This window comes from Lepisma saccharinum, chromosome 13 (genome assembly GCF_977018435.1).
Source record: "Lepisma saccharinum chromosome 13, izLepSacc3.1, whole genome shotgun sequence".
Taxonomy (NCBI): Eukaryota; Metazoa; Arthropoda; class Insecta; order Zygentoma; family Lepismatidae; genus Lepisma; species Lepisma saccharinum.
This window is the reverse complement of record NC_139241.1, coordinates 83,568,880-83,593,607: the sequence shown is the minus strand read 5'-3', so window position 1 is coordinate 83,593,607 and position 24,728 is coordinate 83,568,880. Positions and strand designations below refer to the sequence as shown.

Sequence of the window (24,728 nt, the reverse complement as noted above, 5' to 3'; positions counted from 1 at the left end):
CCTGAAAAATCACCTGTCGTGCCTGGCTTCGTACAACACTGTATTTTTCCCTCTTCTCTCGCCATCACTACCACTTGGTTTACTCAACGACATGCTGCACACACCCACTAAACACATGAAAAAAAAAAACGAACAATGACGGTATCCTCTTCGTCAACTTCTTCTGCCATCACTGGGAACGAACGTGCCCTGTTCCCTTAGCTAATCGGAAAGTTTCAGAATGCAACAGGAACGAAGGGAGAGCAAAAAGGATACAATGCAAATACGTTTATAATAACATTGCTTCTACAGAGGGAACGGTATAAGCTACAATCACGCTTGTTTTTCGTACATACTCGCAAATTCATTATCTTTCCATCTGTTGAACTACTGACACTTGAAATAATCTATTTATATCCGAGCGCCAGGTACACGATTTAGTAGCGAGGTGAAACAGCTTCTGAACTAGGCAACGCTGCACGTCCGTGATTCGCTGGTGCTGTTCAGTCGTTCAAGGTCATATGCAGGAGATTTGACGCGCACTCTAGTAATGTAATCGCCTTGTTACCAAGGGGTCCCAGGTTTGATACCCGATGATGGCACACGATGATTCGGATCCTACTCTAAACTGTAGGTCCAGTCCCAATTAGCCAATGCCAGTTCCAATGTCTGTGCATAATGTGGACTTACAAGTCAAACAAACAAATGTCGGTAAAGGTGATAAGCTACAGTTGATCAACAGATTCATATGCTTTGGAATATGAAGTCATGTATAAGCACTAATCTTTAGGGAAAATCGAATGAAAAGTATACTTTGATAAATCATATTCTAGACTTTTTGGCTGCTGGTAAATGCACATTGAGATGGTAGAAAGCTTATAAATTATAGAACACATTGTTTTTTGTAGAAGATCCATTGTTAAGTTGAAGCTCAATTGATTTAAACTTTTTTTCACTGAACATGGTAGTGCCCTTTTGCTAAAGTTTTATGTACCTACATATTGATATCGCGTAAACAGAAATGAGTTTTTTCACATAGTTTTACAATAGTGAATCTTTCATATCAATTTTCAAAAAATTATACTATTAAATTTGAGAAAATTCACTTGAAATGGGCAGATAGGAATTTTGCTGATAAAGTATTGATTTAAAATTTAGGGTGGTATATATATATATATATATATAATATAAAAGTGCTCCCCTGTGCTTTGCACCATGCCGTGAAGGCATATAGGGGGTGTGGAGTTAGGGCCCCAAACTTTCTTAATCATGGCCAAAGGTGTGAGTGATGTGATAAGCACCATGCCCCTGGCAGTTTCCCTCCCCCCCCAGAGTTTCCACCAGGTACCCACTTTATACGATGTTGGATGGGCACCAGAGCCACTTGAACAGGGGGAAAAAATCCCAGTTCTCCCCCACCGGGAATTAAACGTGGGTCTCTCACATGGTTGTTAGATGCCCTAACGACTAAGCTTCCGTGGCATATATATATATACCTTATTTACGCATGTATAGTGCGCGTGCGTGTATAATGCACACTCTGGTTTTGGATGGGTAAAAGTGACAAAAAATTAGATCCTGTATATAATGTGCAGTACAATCCAGTTTCAAGAAATGGCTTTCTTAGTTGTAGGTTGTAAATCTGTTGCTATGCTGATCAAGAGTGAATGACGTCATACCTATTCAATTGCTCATTCCTTCTTTTTCAAAATATATACTTTTTCTTTCCATGACTAATGTAAAATTTATACGAGGCACATTCAGGACCTTCCAAATAGCAGTTAGCAGCACAAGATATCTTCCATTAAGGAATTTACACACTCCATGTATGTCATATTATTTGGCCAGTAATACATTTAAATTTTTATTATCTCTTTCCGTATGTTTTCTTTCATCCAAAGTACCATAAAAATCAGAACGTTTCTTCATTTTTTTATGAACTTACTTCAACCGCATTTCACATTAGTGTCGTTATCTTGTATGGAATACTGTTTCCATATTCAGAGACTGCAAGATTCAAGCTTTACAACGATATATAACATGATAGGGTTCCGTAAACATAAAAAATCAATGTAAGTGTCCCAAAATCCTGTAATGACCCTGTACGGTTTCATGTTGGGTGTCTGAATTATTCCGTTCATAATACGCACCACAGTTTTTGGGGGCAAAAATTTTGGAAAAAAGTGCGCATTATACATGAGTAAATATGGTATATATTATGCTATATGTAGGAAATTTTCCAAATAGCACACTGTTGATACTGATAAGCTGTATTCAACTGATTCAATATAAATTTGCAAATATTCCCTGAAAAACATTAAAATTTTATTAACCTCCATGGTTAGGTGACTAATGTAGGTTTCACCTTTGGAAAAATCTTCTTATTTAGACATTTCCTTTATAAAACAAAGGCATATGAATTGTACATTAATATTCATAAAAATATTAACATTATTACAGAATTTTACACTAAATTTCAGACTATATATTGGATTGATAAAATTGTCAGTAAGTGATAACCAATAGTGTGCCAATTAATCTATATACACACATACAATTTTAATGATATAACTGAAATTAAAAACAATTCAGTAATGTACTTACTCTCTCATATAATATGTAATAATGTACATATTAAGCTATAAATGAAGAGAAGAATGGTTGTATTGATAACAGATTGTAAACAAAACATTATCATTTATAGGTTCTGAAAAATGCAGTTTCACATCATTTCTTTCAAATGTACTTATCGCAAAGAAGCACTTGCCTTTTTATTTTTAATTCTTGCTGGGACATTTTGTTAGTTTAGAATTTAGCTTTCTAATTTTAGACATTTAGATTGCTTTTCACTTGTCTCGTGTATAGTTGTATCTTTCTAAATTATATTTGTCTAATCTTTGTCTTGTGTATATGTGTCAGGCATAAGTTTAAGTTATTAATCTACCATATGCAATTGGTATGTATGTTGTATTCAACGAGCATCATAAGTGTCCCCCATTCTTCAGGGAACAAGACCCTATGTGACGTATGCTCCTCTCCAAAGCGAAGGCCACGCAAGAAAGTGGTAATTCAGAAAACAGACGAAGAGGGACAGGCCGGAGGTGCCCCACAAAAGGGTATTTCTTAGTATTTTTCAGCTCGCGAAAGACAAGTTTCTCCCCCGAAAAACATATTTTGCTTACCCTGCATGGGTTAATTGTGTTTTTAATTTCTTCTATTTTGCAGTGGAATTTTTATCAAAATAAAAGTCGAGATCTGTGTGTGACCATATTTGTGAGCACTTCCATTTAAAAGTATTATTATATTTTTTTTGTCCAATTATGAAATGGCATGAAGTATGATTATCACTTACCTCCCTTGTATCTTTCAATCTTGTAGCCAGTTACGATAATATTGATCTTTATTTTCCAAGGTAGAAGGAAGATCTTAACAAATCTTGATTCACAAATAACATTATAACTTTTTGTCACTAGTAACGAGACAACTTTCAAACTAATGGTAATGTTATTTGTTAAGGTCTTCGAATTTCACCAAATATTTGAGTGGTTACCACATGTTTCCTTAAGTGTTTTTACTAGTTTTCTATGTTAACAATTACTGTTCATTTATGTAGTAATATACATCATTTTTATTACACTAGCTTTTTGGAACTAAACGAAGGTAATATACATTATACAGTACACAGTTGTAATATTTAATCTTTCATTGTGTGTTTATTTAATAGCTCATTTTCTTCTTACTTTTCATGCTTATTTCTTGCTAATAATGATGGATTATTGTAGATAAAATATTGATAATAATGTCATTGTCCTTATTCTTTAACATTTAAAGGACAATACTTTTTACGCTGTAAATACCCCTCCCTTAGGACAGGAGGTTTCCGAGTTATTACTTTTCTAATGTGCAAACGTGTCCACGAAAATCTAGCAGAACTATTTATCATAGTTATCATAGAGAGTTGAAGTTAGTATGCTTTTGGGGTAGGGTGGAGGATTAGGTTCTGGTGCAAAGTGAATTTTGACATGTCATTCCAACAGATAAGAAAAAGCAGAAATTTACACAAGAATTTATTCAGTGAATCACTATTGCTCAGAGAAGAGGAAAATTGTACGATGTAACACTGGTATGTACAAGGGTCATTCAAGGTTGACCAAGACTTTTATTTCTAGACAGGAAATATACATACATGGAAGCATCAAACTATGTCAGTTTTTCAAAGTATTCCCCCTGAACATCCAGACACTGTTGCCATCGTGGAAGTTCCTTGATGCCTTTGGCGTAGAAAGAAGTAGGTTGGTGTCGTAACCACTGCAGGACAGCATTCTTGAGTTCGTCATCTGGCTGGAAGTGCATCCCGCCCAAATGCTCTTTAAGAGCCCCAAACAAGTGAAAATCAATGGGAGCTAAATCTGGACTGTAAGAACTGTGTGGTACAACCTCCCAGTGAAAGTTGGCCAGTGTTGTTTGAGTCAAATGGGCCGTGTGTGGCCTGGCATTGTCATGGAGAAGAATGACATGTTTCGGTAACATTCCAGGTCTTTTCTTCCGAACGATACGTGCGCTATGTCACGCACTGTTACTTGCCGGTCTTCAAGGATAATTTGCTCAACACACACGATATTCACCAGAGTGACTGCAGTTGGGCAAACGTGTCCGTACAGTTCATTTGCTACCAACTCCCGCCCTTCACTGAACTGTTGATACCATTTGTACACTCTTGCCCATGACTGTTTGTTCACCATTCTGTGCTTGCAGTCTACGCCAAATTTCAGCAGAATTCACCTTCTCCTTCACGAGAAATTTCATTATACACCGCTGTTCCACAGCAACAGATACACTTCTTGCCGCCATCTTTGTTTACACTACTGTGCATGCGCCAAATGCATCGCAAAGGATCATGGTTACTCGCAAGGATTCATGGTCTGTTCTGCCGAAGTAATGCAGCGCTACATTGATTTATTAATATTTTACGCACAAAAGTCTTGGTCAACCTTGAACGACCCTTGTACTTACAGTTGTACTGTACTCTAAAACTTGAAAAAATTACCTAAAACTTAAAAAATAGAAAATATGACGAAAAATGCACAATAAAATTCACATTTTTATAATCAGAGTTTCATATTCACGATTTTAATACTTAAGAGCAATGCATACTACATAAGGGAAAAAATATGACATGTGATCAAAATCCGGACCCTGTTCATAATGAATCCTGCACCGTCGCCATGCGGTCAAAGGCATCATGCTTTGGGCTCAGGCTACGGGACGTGCACTTGTTCGAGTCTCCTGGGGGAAGCGTAACAACTTTTCTCCTGAAATTTCGGTCAGAGTATGCGACCGGTGACCACCTACCATTGTGACGAAATTGAGGAGCTATTAGTAGCATAACCCAGTCACACAAACCTACACCAACAACTGGTAGTTCACCTCGTAACTGGTTGGATGATCGCAGGTGGGAGTGAAGCCAGAAGTTAGTAGGTATGCCCTGACCCTCAAGAGCTGTTGTTATTCAAGGGTTAATAGTAATACGTCAGTAATAGAATTGTTCGTGCAAGAAGGAAGAAAAAGTCATTTTCAGCCATGAAACAATTTTGGGGTCATGCATACTAGGTACTTGCATTTCACACAATACAATACAATACAATATACTCATTCTTCAAAGAACACCCTTCTGTAAACCCCCCCTCCCCTCACTGTGAGTATGAGAAATTCTAGTGTACAGGGTGTTTCAAAAAGAATCATCCAATTTAAAAAGGTTATATTTAGGAAACCAGTGAACATAGAATCTTGCAGTAAGTTGCAAAATACATGTTGGAACATCAAGATTTACTTACCGTAGGTTTTGATTTGTTTCAGGTAAGTGCTTTACTGGTGCAGCTCACTCTTTAGTCCGCATGAAGAAGGCAACCCAGCAACAGGAAGCATTCTGCATGCTCTGCTTCAAGAAATGTTAGTTCGTTACAACTGTGCAACGTCGAATACTGTGAGCAGTAGGTGGTGTAGCACCGTATTTACGACAATACGCATGCTGCACAACGGACTCACATGTGTTGAAGTGGAGAACACAGAAAGCTTTCTGTTGCTGAGTTGCCTTCTTGATGTGAACTAAAGAGTGGGCTGCACCAGTAAAGCACTTACCCGCAACAAATCAAAACCTACTGTAAGTAAAACTTGATGTTCCAACATGTATTTTACAACTTACTGCAAGATTCTATGTTCATTGGTTTCCTAAATATAACCTTTTTAAATCGGATGATTCTTTTTTAAATGCCCTGTACTATCACTAAGAAGTAAAATGACATCATAATTTTCGCTGTCATTCAATTTTTCACATTACAGTGAAAACAAAATAAGATTTCCAGTAAGATAGTAATTCTGTTCCTTTTTTTTCTTCACTTGTCGAGTTTTGAATACATTTTTTTTTTTTTTAAATTTAGTACTTACAGTTATATTCCACTATTTCACAAGGTCACTTGACTCTCTTCAGAGATATCAAACCAGTAGTATACTTACATGTAGAGAGTTTGAAAAAACAGCTATTTTTAAGACTGCTGCCATTATATTATAGCCAACCTTTTTGCCTTCCTATTAATACCTGTTTTCATATATATTTTTTAATCTCTGCTGCCTACATGTGTTTTGATAAAATAAGTACTCTTTTTTTATTACAATGTTGCCATGTAGTGTGAGCCAACCTTTAATTGGAGTTTTTTTGTTGTAGTGTTTACAAAGTGTGTTGTATTTTTTCATATTAGACCCCAATTGCACGGTAATCCCTTTCCCATTGTTTTTGCAATATCTTTTTGTGTAGTAAATCATAGATTCAAATCGAATTTTGTACTTGTAGTGCATGTTTTTTTTAGTATTTAGTAAGTAGTTGCATGTAAAAACGTGAATCTAGTTTTTCTAGTTAAGTGTATTGAAGCATAGTCTGGAACAGATACAAAGAAAACTTTTTTCATGGAAGGGAATAGAAATTGTAATTGTTCTTTCCTTGCCATTTTCATGCTTTAGGTTATGTTTTCACATTTTTGTTAGGCAGCCCCCAGGTAATGACATAGAACAATAGCCTTATTATCAAATTACTTTTTGTTACTGCTAAAGAACGTGTTTATTGTAGGTATATATTTATTTAATACCTATATAATGATGTCAATGAACAGTAATCTCTTAGCTTTAATCACTACATAATTTTGCAATGTACTTATTACATTATAAAAAAAAAAAAGGTAAAGTGTTCCCCTGTGCACAGCACCACGCCATGAAGGCATATAATGGGTGTAGGGGTAACGCCCCACACTTTCTTGATCCGGTCGTGAGTGGGGGTGATGTGATCAGCATCATGCCCCTGACCGCCTTTACCCCCCAGGGTTTCCCCCAGGTACCCATGTTATTCGACGCGGGGTGTGCGCCGGGGCCGCTTCCACCGTTAGAAAAGTTCCCAGATTTGAACCGGCCGGGGATCGAACCCGGGACCTTTAGCATGGTAGTCAGACGCGTTACCGACTGAGCCACCGTGGCCAAACAACTCTTTTTAAAACATATCGCCACACGCCTGGTAGATACACATAGTAGTAAACTGTAGGTTCAGTCTCGATTAGCCTTTCTGTGCATAAAGTAGACTTCAAAATAAACTCAAAGAAACAAATAGCCACACTTATGTACGTAATTCAAACTATGGAACATCCTGTTTTGGTAACCCCCCCAGGGATCCAGCCCTGGATAGCTGCTTCTGCACAGTGCCACCGAGATTCATCATTGGTTGTGTTGCGTTTGTCGCGATAAGGTTATGAGTTATGGTTCCATTCGGGATTGGTGCCAAAATTCAAGTATGAGCACACAGATGTTCATGGTTTGTGATAAAGGAACAGCAACAATATGATAAACATACTGGCTCACATGAAGCTTTTACTTGTATGATTAAAATGGAATTTTTTCACCACCCTCCTTACAGTCTGGACTTGGCACCAAGTGATTATTACCTCTTCAACAAGATGAACAGTATGAGTAAGTAAATGCAAGCATATTTCATTTTTGATGGAAACGTGAAATGTGACCTAACATGTTTTTTTGGAAAGGTGCAAGGTACATTTTCTATCATGTTTTGTCACAAACTAATGCAAAATGAACTGCAAAATGCGAAATAATCTCTTAAACATGTAAGTTATATTTTTTTTGCCAACACAACTCTTTCTTAAGTCTAAATTTAAATCAAAACCATGGAAAATTGATTAATTTGCTATAAATATTTAGAAACAAAAATGGACTCCTATAAACAGGACTAAACTTAATACTCTGATAACTACATAAATGTTCTTCCAGAGAAGAAATCTTTGTTGTGCGTAATAAGTATAGTTTTTAAATCAAATTTATGGTTATATTCACCTTTTTAACACCAAAATGCCATTTTATGTACCAGTCTTGATCCTGAAATGTCATCAGTTTTTGTACTGAAATCTTTATTTTTCATTCACCTTAAATATTTTTATTCCAATGTAATGTTAATTATTTTTTATTGTGCTGTAATGAGTGTTTGTTTCAATCAGTATCAGCACTGGAAAATCAGTTATTACTGATCTGCAGTTGGTGCCTACGATTTTCAAAATGGGAGGGATTACGTATATTTTTTTAGTAGTCAGCCCTCATTTTACAATCTTTTCCTGCTTTTTAACTATTGGGCCAAGGGGAGGGTCATGACACCCACCAACCCCCTCTTGGGCACTCTACTGCTAATCCACCACTCATCTCTATAGAATCGATTCAGTCTTTCACTTCTTCCTAGCTGTAGTTTGATACAGGGTTCCCTCATTACGCAATTTTTCATCTCCGCATCTTTTGTCTTTTCTAAACTTACAAACTGCTTACCAGCAACGTTTGCAGAATGATTTCAGTTATTTATACAAAATTGTGAATGGCAAAATCCGCTGCAATACACTTCTTGAGGAATTCCACTTTAGAGTACCTATGCTCTCAAATCGCAATACAAGATTATTTTGTACAGAAAAACCTAGACTTGAAATTAAAAAAAGATCTATCTTTTACAGACTTGCCACACAATACAATGATCTATCATCAAAAATGGATATATTTTCCTCAGAGTTTGCCTGTCGGTCATCTATTAGAAGAAATGTTTGTAAATAATATCAAATAGTGCCATCTTTTACTTATGTTTTGTTAATTTGCTATTCACTTTTGTGTTATTTTGTTACTTTTATTATTTTTTAAATATTTTTTGCTTATTATTATTATCTTTGCATTTTCATTGTTGACAATTTCAGTGTAAAGTGGCCAACTGTGCTGTATCTGGAATTTTCTCAATAAATAAATAAATAAATACATATTCGAAACCCTGGAATGGAAGCAGTGGACCTAGTATCTCTTTAACCGCACCAGGAAAACCTGTAGTTTGCATATTTTCAAAGTTTCATATATCTTGGCGCTAGCATAACTCAGCCCTAATGAACATCAGAGTAGAATACCATGCTAAGCTAGTGTATAATTGTAGAAATGTACTTGAAGCTACCCACATTGAAGAACTAATTCCATTGCTTGTTTGTTATAAGAATTGAAATTTCCAGATGCTCCCCCAGACGAGTGTGAGCAATGTGCTGCCATCCTGGATGAACTGGAGAACATCGATGATGATTGTGAAAGACATGGAATCACATTTGTCAAAACACAGGTATTCATTTTTACATATTTAGCATATTTGGAAACTGAAAACAGATTTCCTTTTTTCCCAATTGGTTCCTTATCTTGGATAACATTTTGTGCAAAAATAGTCTTATTGTCAGTGGCGGAGCGTGACCTTTCCAACAGTGTAAGCCTAGCATGATGAAGGCTTGTGTTTATTTTGGGGCTGGGTCAGTGATTTATCCACAATCATCAACCCCTCCCCCATTTTTTCAGAACACCTCCCTGAAATTTTTCACAAAACCCTAATTTTGGCACTAAATTTAACCTTACACCCTTTAAAAACAAAGTTACACTACATCAGATTAAATATTCTGGATAAATCCCTGAGCCTGGTGTTTTCTTTGCTAGGCTGTATATCTCCTACATTTCAACTGGTAATTACGTCGGTTTTATTCCTATCACAATGAGTAACTTATCCATAAAAAAATGCAAAGTTAGATAAAATGAAGAATAATGATAATAAAAAAACGAAAACAGAAAGAAACAGAAAAGTGCTGAATACTTTTTACAACCGCTGCATAACCAAGTATCAGCTCGTACCATGAATCACAAAATCGGGGCACTTTATTTTTCGTTTCTGTTACCGTGCCTGCTAGAGAAGTGGTGGGCCTACCTACATCCACAAACCAACAACAGTTGTTCGTGCAAGAAGCACTTCGAAGCAAATGATCGCCTGTTTTTTGGGGAAAAATTGACATATGGCTACAGTGCCACTAGAGAATCGTAGAACCGTAAATTCTGAATGGTACACAACCATAAACAGCCATTTCGTACGTTGTTCGAAGAGTGTTTAAACCACGGACTATGTAATTAATAATATTTTGTTCACGTTTGACATGAGATTTGTAAAACTGGTTCAATATTCAGTTTTAATTAAACATTTTAATTTTTGAAAAAGTTATTGCACTTGTTAGCTCAATTACTACCAGCTGAGTTCAAATATAAACGAAAAACAGAAATCTTAATATTTCCAATGTTTGTGCTCTCCTACAAGCGAAAAACAGAAACAAGCGTTTGTATATCTAATTTTCCCGTTTCTCGCTCATTATTAGGTGTTTCTTCTTTTTTCCCTTCCTGTTAGTTTTTTGCTTCAGAATTCCGTTCCTGGAAAAAAACTCCTTGAAACACCACTGGCTCAAATTTCCTTTGCAGCCAACCATTCATTCATACCCGACAACGCTGGAGAACCCTCCTCTTGCAGGACTTGGGTCTCGCTGGCGCGTGTTCACGGTTAGCCAGTGAAGCCAACCCAAGCATAATGGTGCTAAATCTCGCACAAGTTTCAAAAGTCGTTTGGAAGTTGGGGATATAAATGAAACAAGAGGGCCGCTGTTCGTGGTAGTTGAATTTTCTCAAACTTTTCACATATGACATCGAACTCATCCCGTTGGTTGAACCATTCGAATTTATATTTATTTCTTGTTACAAATTAATATTAATAATATGTAGATCGCAGAACAATTTAGTAGTATGTAGCATAATTACGGAGTTTAAAGGAGACCATGGATGTCCAGAAGGGGCAAGGGGAGGAAGCCCTTCCTGGAAAATGAATGTCAACCATAAAATAATATATTTCACACATATAATTTCATTTCAGTCACATCAAATTATGTTAATTATTGTAAGGGCGTTGCAGAAAAGTGTTAACTTAAAATTGAATTTGTCTTTTGAGGAGGCAACTTTATTATGGGGGAAATATACCTAGTTTACCCCCACCCCTGGAAAAATTACTATGCTTAATCAACCCCGGTGGAAAGAAATACTGCGGACATCCATGAACAACACTTTTTGTAAACATAAGGTTTGCAACGCTGTTGTAAGCCTCTGGCCGGAAGGTTTACACACGTGGGTTTTGGCCCGCTCTTCTCCACCCAGAGAATGGGCCTTGCACCCAGATAGGGTAGGCACTGCTCGTTCGCGGTCAGAAATTTGTAAGGCAAGATTCAGAAGGCTTACAGCTTTCCACAAGCAGAAGGCGGGAGATCCCATGTGCTGCCTGGCGCTGAAGTGTTGCAATCTAACAAACATGATCTCGAACACTGGTGTCGACTCGATTTGAACTTTGAAGTTGTTTACGAATTTTTGCCAGATAATTACATACATTTTACTAGAACTAATGAAGTGTAAGCCCGGCTTACACGGTTTACATGGACGCTCCGCGCCTGCTTATTGTACAGTAGTGCCTTAATAATTTGATGTTCTGTATAATCCAAGGCAAAAAATAGGTCCTCAGATGATATATCCTCAAGTAGAAGATGCTTGACCATTTCTTTAACACATTCGGGTCTGGCCTCATAATACAGCATTTTTACCTCTGGTCTGCGGTTTTTGGTTTGTTCTTCAAAAAATCATAGAAAAAATATTTTTAATTTCTTTTTAGTTACCACACATTTCTTAAATCTACGAAACTTCCTCTTTTCAATGAACAAAAATTTGTTAAATTTTCTTTTCATTTTCAGACATTTTTGAATATTTTTTCAGCAATGTTTTGTGAAAAAAAAGTACAACATTGTAACAAATGTTAATATAGAGATATTTTAAGTTCGTAATCTGGAAATTTCAATAATTAACTACATAAACTATCAATACATCTTTTGTGCACATACCAAAAAATAATTACAAATTACATATAATTAGCTTTTGTATGAAAAAATGGCTGCAGGAAAGGACCAGACGATGTATCAGTTGGTTCTTGCATCGTCTGTAAAAATTAAACAAATAATAAACTAAATAAATAAAATAAATTTTCATTTGACATACACTATACAAACTAATAAATGGAAAATCTAAAAATACATCAGTGCATGTAGGAGAATCAAGCAAAAGGCAAGATGAATAGACCCAAAAAAAATTACCTCTTCTCACTTCATTCATAAAATACTAGAGTTTGCAACACTGTTTATATTGTCAACAATTAATTATTACGAATATAACCTACCATCCAAATCTTCAAATTTATCTGCATCATCAAAATCGTCGCTAACTACAAACTCTGAGGTGGAATCCTCATGCAGAATTTCCGCTATGCAGTCTGGATCTAACGACGCCATTCTAAACAAGGTACATCAACCCGACAACAAACAGTCACAGGTGTGAGATAAAAATAGCACATGAATCACCTAGCGGTCGGAATTTCAACAAAGAGGCTTGAATGAACACGCACATGAGACGAACTACGAATATAGCCCGTAGTTCAATCGGCAAAGCGATTGCATTCCGCAGGACAGTCTATGCCGGTCATTTCTGCACATTGACTTTGTGCACTGCGGGCTTTGCCCGTCGTGAGACCCCAATGTGTTAAACTGTAAGTTGTTGACCTCTGTAGCAGAGTGTTTAGGACTGTGTGCTACAATGCCAGGGGTCCAGAGTTTGAATCCCAGTCTTGGTATGGGTGTTATTTGTGAATGTTCCTTCATAAATTTATCATATCCACAGCTTTGCGGTTAGCCAAATGAGGCAGAAAGATGAAGTAAAATGATTAAAATAAATCAAATCATAATAATAATAATCAGATCAGTCTGTCTCTGCTATGAACTATTCATAGTTTCTGGTGATTCTGTCTATGATCCAATAAAAACTATTGTTTGTATTATGGTATATCCTCCATTCAGTTTTTCTAATTTATATACATATACAGTAAAACTTCTCAATAATGGACAGGCCTGTGGGAAAAATAAATGTCCGTTATTAAGAAGTGTCCGCTATTCAGAAAAAAGTGTAGGATGTTACACAATAGGATAAGCATATTACAGTATGTACCTTACAAACATAATGTTTTTTTTTTCATATTCAAGGAACAAAATACTGTACTACGTATGGTGAATTTAAATTTACTAAAGTATCCATACATACATTACAAATTTCAAAAAAGAAAATAAATGAATAGTGTAATCCTTTGTTAAATTACTGCATTTAAAATGACACACTTCTCAAGATAACCACAAAGAATTCTGTCTACTGTCTGCACTTTTAAAAAAGAAATACGTTCGATGTAACATGAAACAATGTGTGCTAGTTCGAAATACTGACCAATGTTGTTTCGAATTCCAGGAATTGCGACAGTTTTCTTTCAGGCTGTCCATTATTAAGAAATTGTATTTGCGTTGGGGAGGTAGTTTTTAGTGTTCGCATCCATTATTAAGAATGTCCGTTATTGAGAAGTAAAATTGCCATTAAACCCCATGTATTTCTGCTGGAGAATTTAAAAATGTCCGTAATTTAGAGATGTCCGTTAGGAGAAGTTTTACTGTGTATTATACAGTAGAATCTTGATTTAACATTCTCTGAATTTGTATTTCCCCACGTTATATACATTCAATCTTCATTGTCGCAATAAAGTAAAATGTGATGTTTTCCAGATTTTGAGTTTTTTTAAACTTAGTCTCTGAAAAATGTAAAATTGTGGTTTCATTGTACTTTGTGTTCACGTGAGTTTTGCAGTTGTGATTATAAAGCACTTCTACATTATTTTTTTTTCAGGATTTCAAAACTGCAGAAGGATACGGTGTCAAAGATTTCCCTTCGCTTGTATACTTTGAACATCAAATTCCGAGTGTGTTTGAAGGTAAGCTGTGTGAAGTTAATTCTAAGAAATAGTCACTTGTACTCAGTATAAGGTAGAGCTAGGAGTGTTTACTATCGGATTAAAAATTATCGATACCCAAGTTTAGACACTAATTAAAAAGTAACCAGTAGACCTACATGAAAACGAGTTACATCAAAATTTAGTTCGTTAAATTCTTTGTTACGCTATGCTAAGCAAATTTTTTTCGAGTGTACCTTCAATTTTTTTATCACCATGAAAACAATTTTGATGTTTTTCCATACGACCGCTCTCTTTGAACTTCTACAAATAAAAAAAACTTGTGGTCCAAATGGATGAAATTTAAATACACTCATTGACAAAAAAAAAGTTAAGCAACCAGAAGAAAAGGTCCAATTTGAACGTCATTTCGTACACGCTTGTACCTTCGATATGTATGTAAATTATTAGAGTTGCAATGATTTGTAATGTCTAGAAGGGCCTCTGAGTGCATTAGTTGTGCCACCACATGATAAGTGTTATCGGGCCTGTAGGCATTCATAAGGCATGTGTGGAGCATCAGTCAGTCAGTCAACACTGTGAGAGATGGTGATCAACACAGAGAATGCCTCGTAGATGCATCAGACAGAATTATCACCACTTGATGGAGTTCGAAAGGGGCCATATTAGGAGTCTGCATGAGGTAGATTGGTCGAATCGTGCAATTGCAAGGCATCTCGGACATTCAGATGTCACAGTGGCCAGATGTTGGCACCAATGGATATGTGAGGGGCACCTACAGACGTAGTAAAGATTCCGGTCAACTAAGACTGGCCACACCAAGGGAGGATTACAGTATTGTGCGCCAAGCATTTCGCAATCCCATCACATCTGCTATCTGGACACACATACAGGACTCTGTGTCATCCTGTGCCATTGCTCGTAGACTGGCAGTAGCCGGACTACGAGTTCACCGTCCCATGCGGAGGCTGCCGTTAACACCAGAACACAAACAGCTGCATTTGGAGTGTTGCCGAAAATGGGAGGCATGGACTGCTGATGACAGTGACAAGTGACTTGTTCAGCGATGGATCTCAGTTCTGCATTACCACGAATGACCACCATGTCTGAGTATGGCGGTGCCGAGGAAAGAGGACATATTCTGCCAATGTTGTAAACACACACTGGCATAACCCCTGTGATCATGGTGTGGGGAGCCATTGGGTATGACTTCAGATCACTTCTAGTAGTGGTTCTGGGGATTCTGACGGCACAGTCACGGAAATCCTGCATGCTCACATAAAACACTGCCGCCTTAACTTATGTAAGAAAGGTCCCTTAAACTCTTCCATAGATCTCTACAATAAACTACCACAAGATGTGAGGAAAGAACCAAAATTTATGATATTCAAGCACAAGATAAAATCAATGCTTCTGAAGCATGTTTTTTTATTCTATAGCTTAATACATGGAAGTGACTTTTACATAAGACAAATGTACATAATGTAGTATAATCACATATTATTCTTGTAAAATTAAATGTCAAATGAAAGTGGATAATTAGTATCACCTAGAAGTAGGCTGCAATGTTCTATATCTTCTCATGTTATATTTTTTTGTGATTTTGATATAATACCAGAGTAAGACCCAATTTTTTTTACAATTTTTGGCTATATATTTTGTATTTGTAAAATCTATTTATGTAATATTGTATTGTAATGTAAGTATTGACATGTCCTATATTACCATGTACTGTAATTTGTACACACCGGTAGTCCTTGGACGCAAATAAACTAAACTAAACTAAACTAAACTTACACCTCTTGAGACAGCATCCTGGTACAGTCTTTCAACATGACAATGCTCGTCCACACATGTGCCTATGGACTGCCCGCATCATGTTGAGGTACTCCTATGACCAGCAAGATCCTCTATCTGTCCCCGATAAAACATGTAAGGGATCAACTTGGACGTCGACTCCGACCCAGCGCCGATTTGGAGGATATCGATGGCGAGTTACAACGGCTGTGGGCCTCGGGAAAGGATACAAAGGCTCTACGACTCCATTCCAAATCGAATCGGCGCATGTATCAAGACCTGATGGGGTGCCACATCCTACTGACATGGGGTCAGCAGTATGCCCATAGTGCACACTCTGTTGTCCGTTTGATCTGATTTTGTAATCATTGCAATACAGTCGCATAACCTGTCAACAGATGCAGCTTCAGTTCTTTTCCACCAGTTCATCTAGGTGCTTCATTTTTTTTTCAATCAGTTACAATGCAGGTAGAGAGGTTTCAAACACACTTCTTAATTTTCAGATTTTTTTAAATCAACCAAAAAAGGCTCTTACGAATGTTGTGAAATGACTTTTCCTTAGTATGGGGTAGTCCTACAAAATACAATCTTGATCTTGTTTCGAAGCTCTTTGCAGCTGTTTTAAAACCCATTATCATTGTCAATTCACATTGCAAAATCCATTTTATACAGATTTTTATTAAACGGAGTAAAGATGTGTGTTGAATGTGGTGACACAGTTGTGCATGGGTGTTATTTTGTGAGTGTCCATTTTTCAATGTTATCCAATCATCATTCATCCCCATCCTATAGAGGCAAAAAAAAGTTATGCATAGTTGGAAAAATACAAAATGCAGCAGTTTCTAAGTAGAATTCAAAACTAAAAATGGATGAAATTTTCAAAAATTAACCGTAAGTTACTTTATTCTAGATAAAATATGACTCATGGAACATGTTGAATGCATGAATTGCAAGGAGGCTGTCCTTTTTTTATTACTGTGGTCATATAAAATAAATTTTAAAATTAAATATGACAATAGACATGTAAGACAATTCAAATAAGCAATTATACTCGGAAAATATATATCACTAACATAACGAAACAGATACTTTTGTTATTTGTTACATGAAAATATAACCATGTTACAAGTACAAGAGTTTAAGAAGACCGTTAACTTCCAAACAGTGTTGCAGAAGACTGTTTAAAAATTTAGGCATATTACCCTCACCATGCTTGTATATACTTCATCTGCTGATGTATGTAAAAACTGACTTAGATTCCTTCAAATGTAACAACTCCTCACATAAATATTATACAAGGAATGGCAGCAACCTCACAATACCATCACACAACACCGCATTATTTGAGAAAGGACCTAAATACATGGCTGTTCACTGTTTCAATAACCTTCCAAGTGACATAAAAATAATTCAATCAGCTACCTCATATAAAAAGCATGTAAAAATACCTATTACATCATAGTTTTTATTCTGTTAAAGAGTACCTGACAATAAATTGCAAATTGTCACATCCTAAATGAACTCCTAGGGCATGTATATGTATGTATTGATTTTATCTATTATATGTATGTAAATTAATGTAAACCTTGCAACTAACAGCACGAACAAGGAGAATCAATTATAATGTAATCAATGTGTTTTAAATGTTATGTATAATATCTTCATACTTGAAAATAATTATTAACTGTAATGTGCTGACATGTTCCATACCATGTGTGGAAAACAACCACTGTACAATGGTCAAAGGAATGAAATAAATCATATCATATCATATCATATCATATATATTTGTTAGCTTCCAATGTTAATTCAGAGTGGCTACTCACTGGAAATTCCTTGATTTCCGGGAATTATGCATGAATTATTGGCTCTGGGAATTATGCATGAATTCTATTTGAATTTTTCTCTGTAGACGTGAAAAATTACAACTTTTTTAAATACAAATCCTATTCACATTTTATGCAAATAAAAATTATTTTCGTAAAATTTTCTTGCTCGCTTCGCTCACAATTCCTCCTTTTCTTAGTCTTATCAAGTTTATAACCATAGTTAGGGGGCAGCGCTGAACTATCTAAATGAAAATATGTTGTAAAATTGATTGATTGATTTGTGGTTTTAAGTCCACTTTATGAACAGAAAGGATAATCGGGACTGGACCTACTGTTTAAAGTGGGATCCGAACTACTGTACCATGTGTTGAAATAATAATTGAAATCGTTTGCTTTAGCACCAACTTCTACCCCCTTTTTGCATAATTTACGAGGGTAATAATGTCTTTGATACTACTACTACTACTAATAATAATAATAATAATAATAACAACAATGTTAGTCCCGGCAGGTTCGAATCCGGGCTTGGGCATGGATGTTTGTGACTGTCCATTCATCAATTTCATCATATCACTCATACCCCATCTTCGCAAATTAGCCAAACATGGCACAAGAAGCAAAGTAAAATAAAACAAATCAATAATAACAATAATAATATTAACACTGTTATTATTAGTAGTAGTATTATTACGTTTATCCTGGCATTTTCTCCCTGCCTGCTCAGACAAAAATTCGTGGTTGCGCCTCTGATTGTAAATAGAAACTGAGAACCTTAAATTAAATATTTTAATTATATTACATATACTGTTTAATTGAATTATAATTTTTGGGTGTTGGAATCACATAGACCTTTTATATTATGAAGATATTTGTATGTGGATGTTGAGAGGCGGTAATACGTAAGGTTGAAATTGAACATCTGTAACACCATTAAGCCTTGTTTCCATGATTATGAAAAACTAAATATGCTGACCAAGGCAGTAATTTATTTTATTAAAAACATAAACTAAACGTAACGTTTCAACCTTCTAGCAAGGTCTTCTTCAGACTCTGTATCAAGTACAAAAGTAACAAGATACAAAAACAGGGCCTTATATATACACAAACATTACTCCCTCCAGACTATTTAGAAAGTTGTTTGGAACTTTCTAGAAGGTGACTTTCACTTTCACCAACTTTACTTTCACCTCAAAGGCTAAACTCAATTACTTCCATATAGAATGTGGTTGGACTTTTAATCTCATGATCTTTTCCCTTCATTTTTCTTCCTTCTCCTCTCCTCTTTCTCTCTTGTCCTTTCCACTCTTTCTAACATCTTCTTCCATTCTTTGTTTAACTTCAGTCCCCCATTCCAGTTCATTGTGTCTTCTTCACCTTTCTTCTCTATTTCCTTTGCTTCCTTCCATTTTCTCACTAGCATTCTCTTCTCCCTTCCTATCTGCTTAGCCTCATCCCACTCTATGTCATGTCCTGTTTCTCTTGTGTGTTTAAATATTGCATTTCTCTCTCTTAAGTCGTACATCATCCCTATGTTGTTTCAACCTGTCTTTCAGCCTTTTCTTCGTTTCTCCTATGTACACACTCTGACATTCTTTACATTTCACTTCGTAGATAATCCCTTCCTCTTCCTCTACTCTGTTTTCCTTATTCTTGTTAGCATTCCTCGCTATTCCTAAGATGCTTCTCCCTCCCTTCCTGTAAGTTTTAATTAAGACCAGTAATGAACTGCAGAAATAATATTTTGGAACCCTTAGAAAAGAAAGTTAAGAAAGTTATTGACGTGTTAGTAACACAGCAAGAAAGCAGAGCAGTTAAGAACAGTGAACAAGTAGTAGACCTCATAAAAGGACTTAAGTTAAATGAGATGAAGACGACAATGTTTAGCTTAGACGTGAAAAGTATGTTCCCGAGCATCAAGAGGGGACACGTTTTGGACATTATTAAAAAGAGAATGGGACAAGAAATTATAGGAGAATGGGATAGTGAAAGGGTAGTCAAGGTGCTGGAAACCATTTGGAATAACGGTTACAGTATAATGGGAGATAAAATAATGTTAATGAGTGAAGGACTAAATATAGGTTCCAGTCTAAGCCCAGCATTGGCTGAATTGGTTATGAATGAATGGGAAAAGAAAGTGATAGAAAAGGGAGGTGACAAAATAATTATGTTTTGCAGATATGTGGACGACTGTTTTGGCATATGGAAGGGAACGAAGAGGCAGCTTGACATTTTTGCCAAAGAAATTCAAGATGAAGAAAGAGGGATATTATTGGAACTTGAAATAGAAGAAGAAGACAAGATAAGCTATCTAGATATATTGATGAAAAGGAATAGAGGAAAAGAAATTGAAACCGTTTGGCATCAGAAGAAGTGTGCAGCAGGGGTATTCTGCCACAAACGAAGTGATGTAAGTGAGGTAACAAAAATAAATTTTATAAAGAATATGGAGGACAGAATCAAGAAAATATGCATGAAAGAATGTGAAAAAGAACAGAAAATAAATAGCCTATGGAAACAACTGGAAAAAAATGGCTATGAGAAGCAGGATAGACTGGACATAAACAGAAGAAGGAAGAAAACGGGCAGGGAAGAATTGGAAGAGAAAGAAAAAGAGAGAAGGTTTGGAATAAGGAGTATGGGGAAGACCACAGAAAAGATATGCAAAGTGCTTAGGAAAGCGGGAATTAAAACTTACAGGAAGGGAGGGAGAAGCATCTTAGGAATAGCGAGGAATGCTAACAAGAATAAGGAAAACAGAGTAGAGGAAGAGGAAGGGATTATCTACGAAGTGAAATGTAAAGAATGTCAGAGTGTGTACATAGGAGAAACGAAGAAAAGGCTGAAAGACAGGTTGAAACAACATAGGGATGATGTACGACTTAAGAGAGAGAGAAATGCAATATTTAAACACACGAGAGAAACAGGACATGACATAGAGTGGGATGAGGCTAAGCAGATAGGAAGGGAGAAGAGAATGCTAGTGAGAAAATGGAAGGAAGCAAAGGAAATAGAGAAGAAAGGTGAAGAAGACACAATGAACTGGAATGGGGGACTGAAGTTAAACAAAGAATGGAAGAAGATGTTAGAAAGAGTGGAAAGGACAAGAGAGAAAGAGGAGAGGAGAAGGAAGAAAAATGAAGGGAAAAGATCATGAGATTAAAAGTCCAACCACATTCTATATGGAAGTAATTGAGTTTAGCCTTTGAGGTGAAAGTAAAGTTGGTGAAAGTGAAAGTCACCTTCTAGAAAGTTCCAAACAACTTTCTAAATAGTCTGGAGGGAGTAATGTTTGTGTATATATAAGGCCCTGTTTTTGTATCTTGTTACTTTTGTACTTGATACAGAGTCTGAAGAAGACCTTGCTAGAAGGTTGAAACGTTACGTTTAGTTTATGTTTTTAATAAAATAAATTACTGCCTTGGTCAGCATATTTAGTTTTTCTTTGAACATCTGCTTGAATTTTTGGAAAGTTCACCTTGAAAACCGGGAATTATACTGGAATTTTATCATGGTCCTAGAGTAGCCACCCTATAATTGGTCATTATCCATTGTCTAATGCTTTGAACTATACTTATTCTAACACCACGTGTCGAGAGAGCACCTCTTCTCTCGTCTTCAGGTGAAATTTATTTTGCCGGTGGTGGGAATCGAACTTACGACAGACCTGTAGGGGGCACCATGGAGTAGTTGGTTAGTGCACCACATTTGTGATAAAATCACAGATCTGTTGTGGGTTTTATCTTCACTACCGGCACAAAGAAATTTGTTTTTCTAAAGACAAGAGAAGAGTTGAAATGTAGAGTTAGAACAACTATAGTTTAAAGCACTGGACAATGGATAATGTCAAATTAATATTGCATGTACCAACATTCAGAGAATTATTAAATATTTATTGTTTTTTCAGCAAAAATCATAGATTCTAAGCATAGATATTAAAGAACTTGATTTCATTGGCTGAAACAAATTTCTCTTCTCCTCTTAAGGACAGTCGCAGGTTTTTTATACTGAATAAATTAACAGATCATTCTATTATCTATTTCTAGGTGATTTGCAAGAGGAGGAAGAGGTGCTTCAGTGGCTGATAACGCAGAAAACTGAAGACAGGATTGAGCTAGTCACGCGTCACATGCTGGAGTCGATGATAGTAGAAACACAGTACCTGGCTGTTTACTTCTGTAAGTGGGTAATGATGTATTCTTCTGTTTAGCTACTTGCTACAACAGAATATAATTAAATCTGATCCATTATCAGTGGGCTATTTGTATATGCAGATGATGCAGACTTTCTAGACTTGGGCCTGCCACTTCTTTTAAAGTAGTATACTGAGTCAGCACCAACATTTGCTACTAGACATAAGGATTGAACCTGGGACTGATCGCATGAAAGGCAACCATTCATGTGTGTGGGAGTTCTAACACATTAAGTTTTAGTAAAGAAGAAACTATATATACTGATAGTAGTATCTTTATTCAGCGGACAAGGTTTTATATGCTGCTCAGTGGCAAAGATATAGCACAAACAATGCAAGCACTGCTTGCACTATTAAAGTTGCATTTAATGTACTTAATGTTGAGTGCCTTATTTAGTTTCTATCACACTTGATTTTGCAAAATTTTATGTCCGCAAACTCTCTCAGCAGCCCATTGGAAAACACCAAACTCTCTGCTTACAGCTACCACGCAGGAAACTAACGTTCCTGAAGTGTCATATGGCAAAGGGTAGATGCTGGTAAAGGTACGGTCCCCAAACCACTAACGAAAGCTCTGCTTTCCAGAGTTTTTCGGCTTCTCTTGAAAACAACCGAGCCAAGCAGACACTACTAGCAGAAAGCATATAAGTGTTAACACGATCTCGAAGATGAATATTTGCTTTATTATACACACAGAATTATTGAAATAAATCATTATAACTGTTCCAAATTCCATGTAAACATAGTTTAAAGCATTACTTTAAGTTTCACGATTTGTAAAACGTGTTAAAAATGCCGACTTTCAGGGTTTTTTTAAAGACAAACATGTTGTCCCCGGAACTGGAGAGTGCTGATATCTGCAGAACAGCTGGCTGTTGTCCACCTCACACCTCTCATCTCAAATTGCAATGCCACGCCAGTGTTGACAACTACCAAATAATTTACACGATATTTATCGTGAGTTTCCATACAAACAAATTCAATAAACTGATGTTTTTTCGATAAAAAAAAAGAACCAGTGCATTTTCTTCCTCTTCTAATGACCTATTATTCCAACGCTTAATATAATTTTAAGCTTCATGTCAGTTATTTTACTCTCCCATGAACAATAATTTTTAGAACTAAGTTGGTGTTAGTTTCGGAGCTTTTCGGAACATTTTCCATTTGTGTGGAAAGAACGAGTGGTTCAAGTGAGTGTTCTCTTTTGTTTGGTGTGTTGTGAAATTACCAAAACAAACATGGATATTTCAAATTGTGTAATGGAAACTGTAAGTAATACGTAGCAAGTATTTTATTATATCAATAACGTGACCAAGAATTTGAACTAAGAAGCATGGCCGTTGAGAGAGGAGTTGGGGATGTATTATTAATATTTATAATGCCCTTTCTTTCCTAGAAAAACTGGGGCAACAGGCTGTATAATTTATTTACCCCCCTCACTTTCAGAGTACTGCATTGCTTGCTTGCCTTCTCCTTAAGACCATGCTTCGGCACTGATGCTGCTCTCCCACCAACTGATAAAGTACTCGTATAACATTTACCAACAATGATATCCAATATAAAATAGGAAGCATTTCATTAAAAATATCAATTTTAATTAATTAATTTAAGGTATGGGTTTAGCCCAATAATATTTAGCAGAATGTACCTTTTTTTTTCTTTCTTGTAAATGTATGTACTAGGAATAACACTAATTGATGCTCCTATTGCAATTGACCACTGTAGGCATATTGGTTTATAGATAAATGTCCATTATTGTTTCAATCTATTATTTCTGAAATTTAATCACTGATACCTCCAGTATTTTTGCCAAATCAGGGTATTTTGCAGGGTCTGCAAAAATTCCACACCATAATTTCACAAATTTAATTTTTCACCAACATTGTGTAGCAAAAGTAAATTTCATGATTAAATTAGAACTATTAATATTCCAATTATGTCTTGTGTAGTTTTTTTAATATTTAAGCAAGACTCTTTTAGAGTGATGTGGTAGAATTGCAATGAAATACTTTGACATTTATTACAGATGAAACTGAGTAATCAACATTTTTATCACTATAGGCATATCGGCATATCATTAAAATTACAGAATTTCACTAATCTACAAATGGCCTGTAATTTTGTTTAAAAGTTTGTCATTTTGTTTTTGTTTTTTGTTTCAAACACATAATTCATATCCCTGGTTTAATGAAGTTAATATCTAAATGCACATTTTTCTTTTTTAAAAGCAGAATCCAATGGAGTAACTAAGTTACATTAATTAAGGAGGGTAATCAACAGGGGCGGCGCGTGCCTTTTCAGTCAGGCAGGGCACATTTTTCTTTTGGGTGGGGAGGGGGGGCAGTTAGCCTCTATATTCCTCTTTAAGGTTTTTGAGGGGAGTTCCTTGATATGGAGTAAGTAAATTGTTCGAACAATTTGGAATAAAATTAACATTCTGATCAAGATATCTCTCCAAAGAGCATTAAATACTCACTACGTAGGAATACGAAAAATCAGCAACATATGGAACAAAAATACATGAATAAAAAAAAAACCTCGAATACTGACGTCGCTTGCAGTAACTAAACTTTGGGTAGATACTGGAATGATTAGGAAAATGTTACACTGCAGTTTCTCTTCCATTGTCAATAAATTAAAAGGCGTAGATATTACAGTTTCTACATGATTCAATGTCATATTCATCAAGTATCCA

At 36.0% G+C, this 24,728-nt stretch overlaps 1 protein-coding gene across 8 annotated transcripts in view; it reads left to right on the top strand.

Annotated features, from left to right (window-relative positions):
• The window catches only part of hlk (hulk), a 227,454-nt gene that overhangs the window by 185,682 nt on the left and 17,044 nt on the right, over positions 1-24,728 (top strand). For 5 of the 8 annotated variants that reach the window (XM_083134568.1, XM_083134572.1, XM_083134569.1 and 2 more), the window contains 4 exons: positions 2,985-3,095; positions 9,558-9,661; positions 14,155-14,239; positions 21,888-22,019. In XM_083134568.1, coding sequence (XP_082990694.1) covers positions 2,985-3,095; positions 9,558-9,661; positions 14,155-14,239; positions 21,888-22,019 — 432 coding nt within the window. The remainder of the gene's footprint in view (positions 1-2,984; positions 3,096-9,557; positions 9,662-14,154; positions 14,240-21,887; positions 22,020-24,728) is intronic. The other 3 variants (XM_083134574.1, XM_083134573.1, XM_083134571.1) reach the window with 1 other exon arrangement.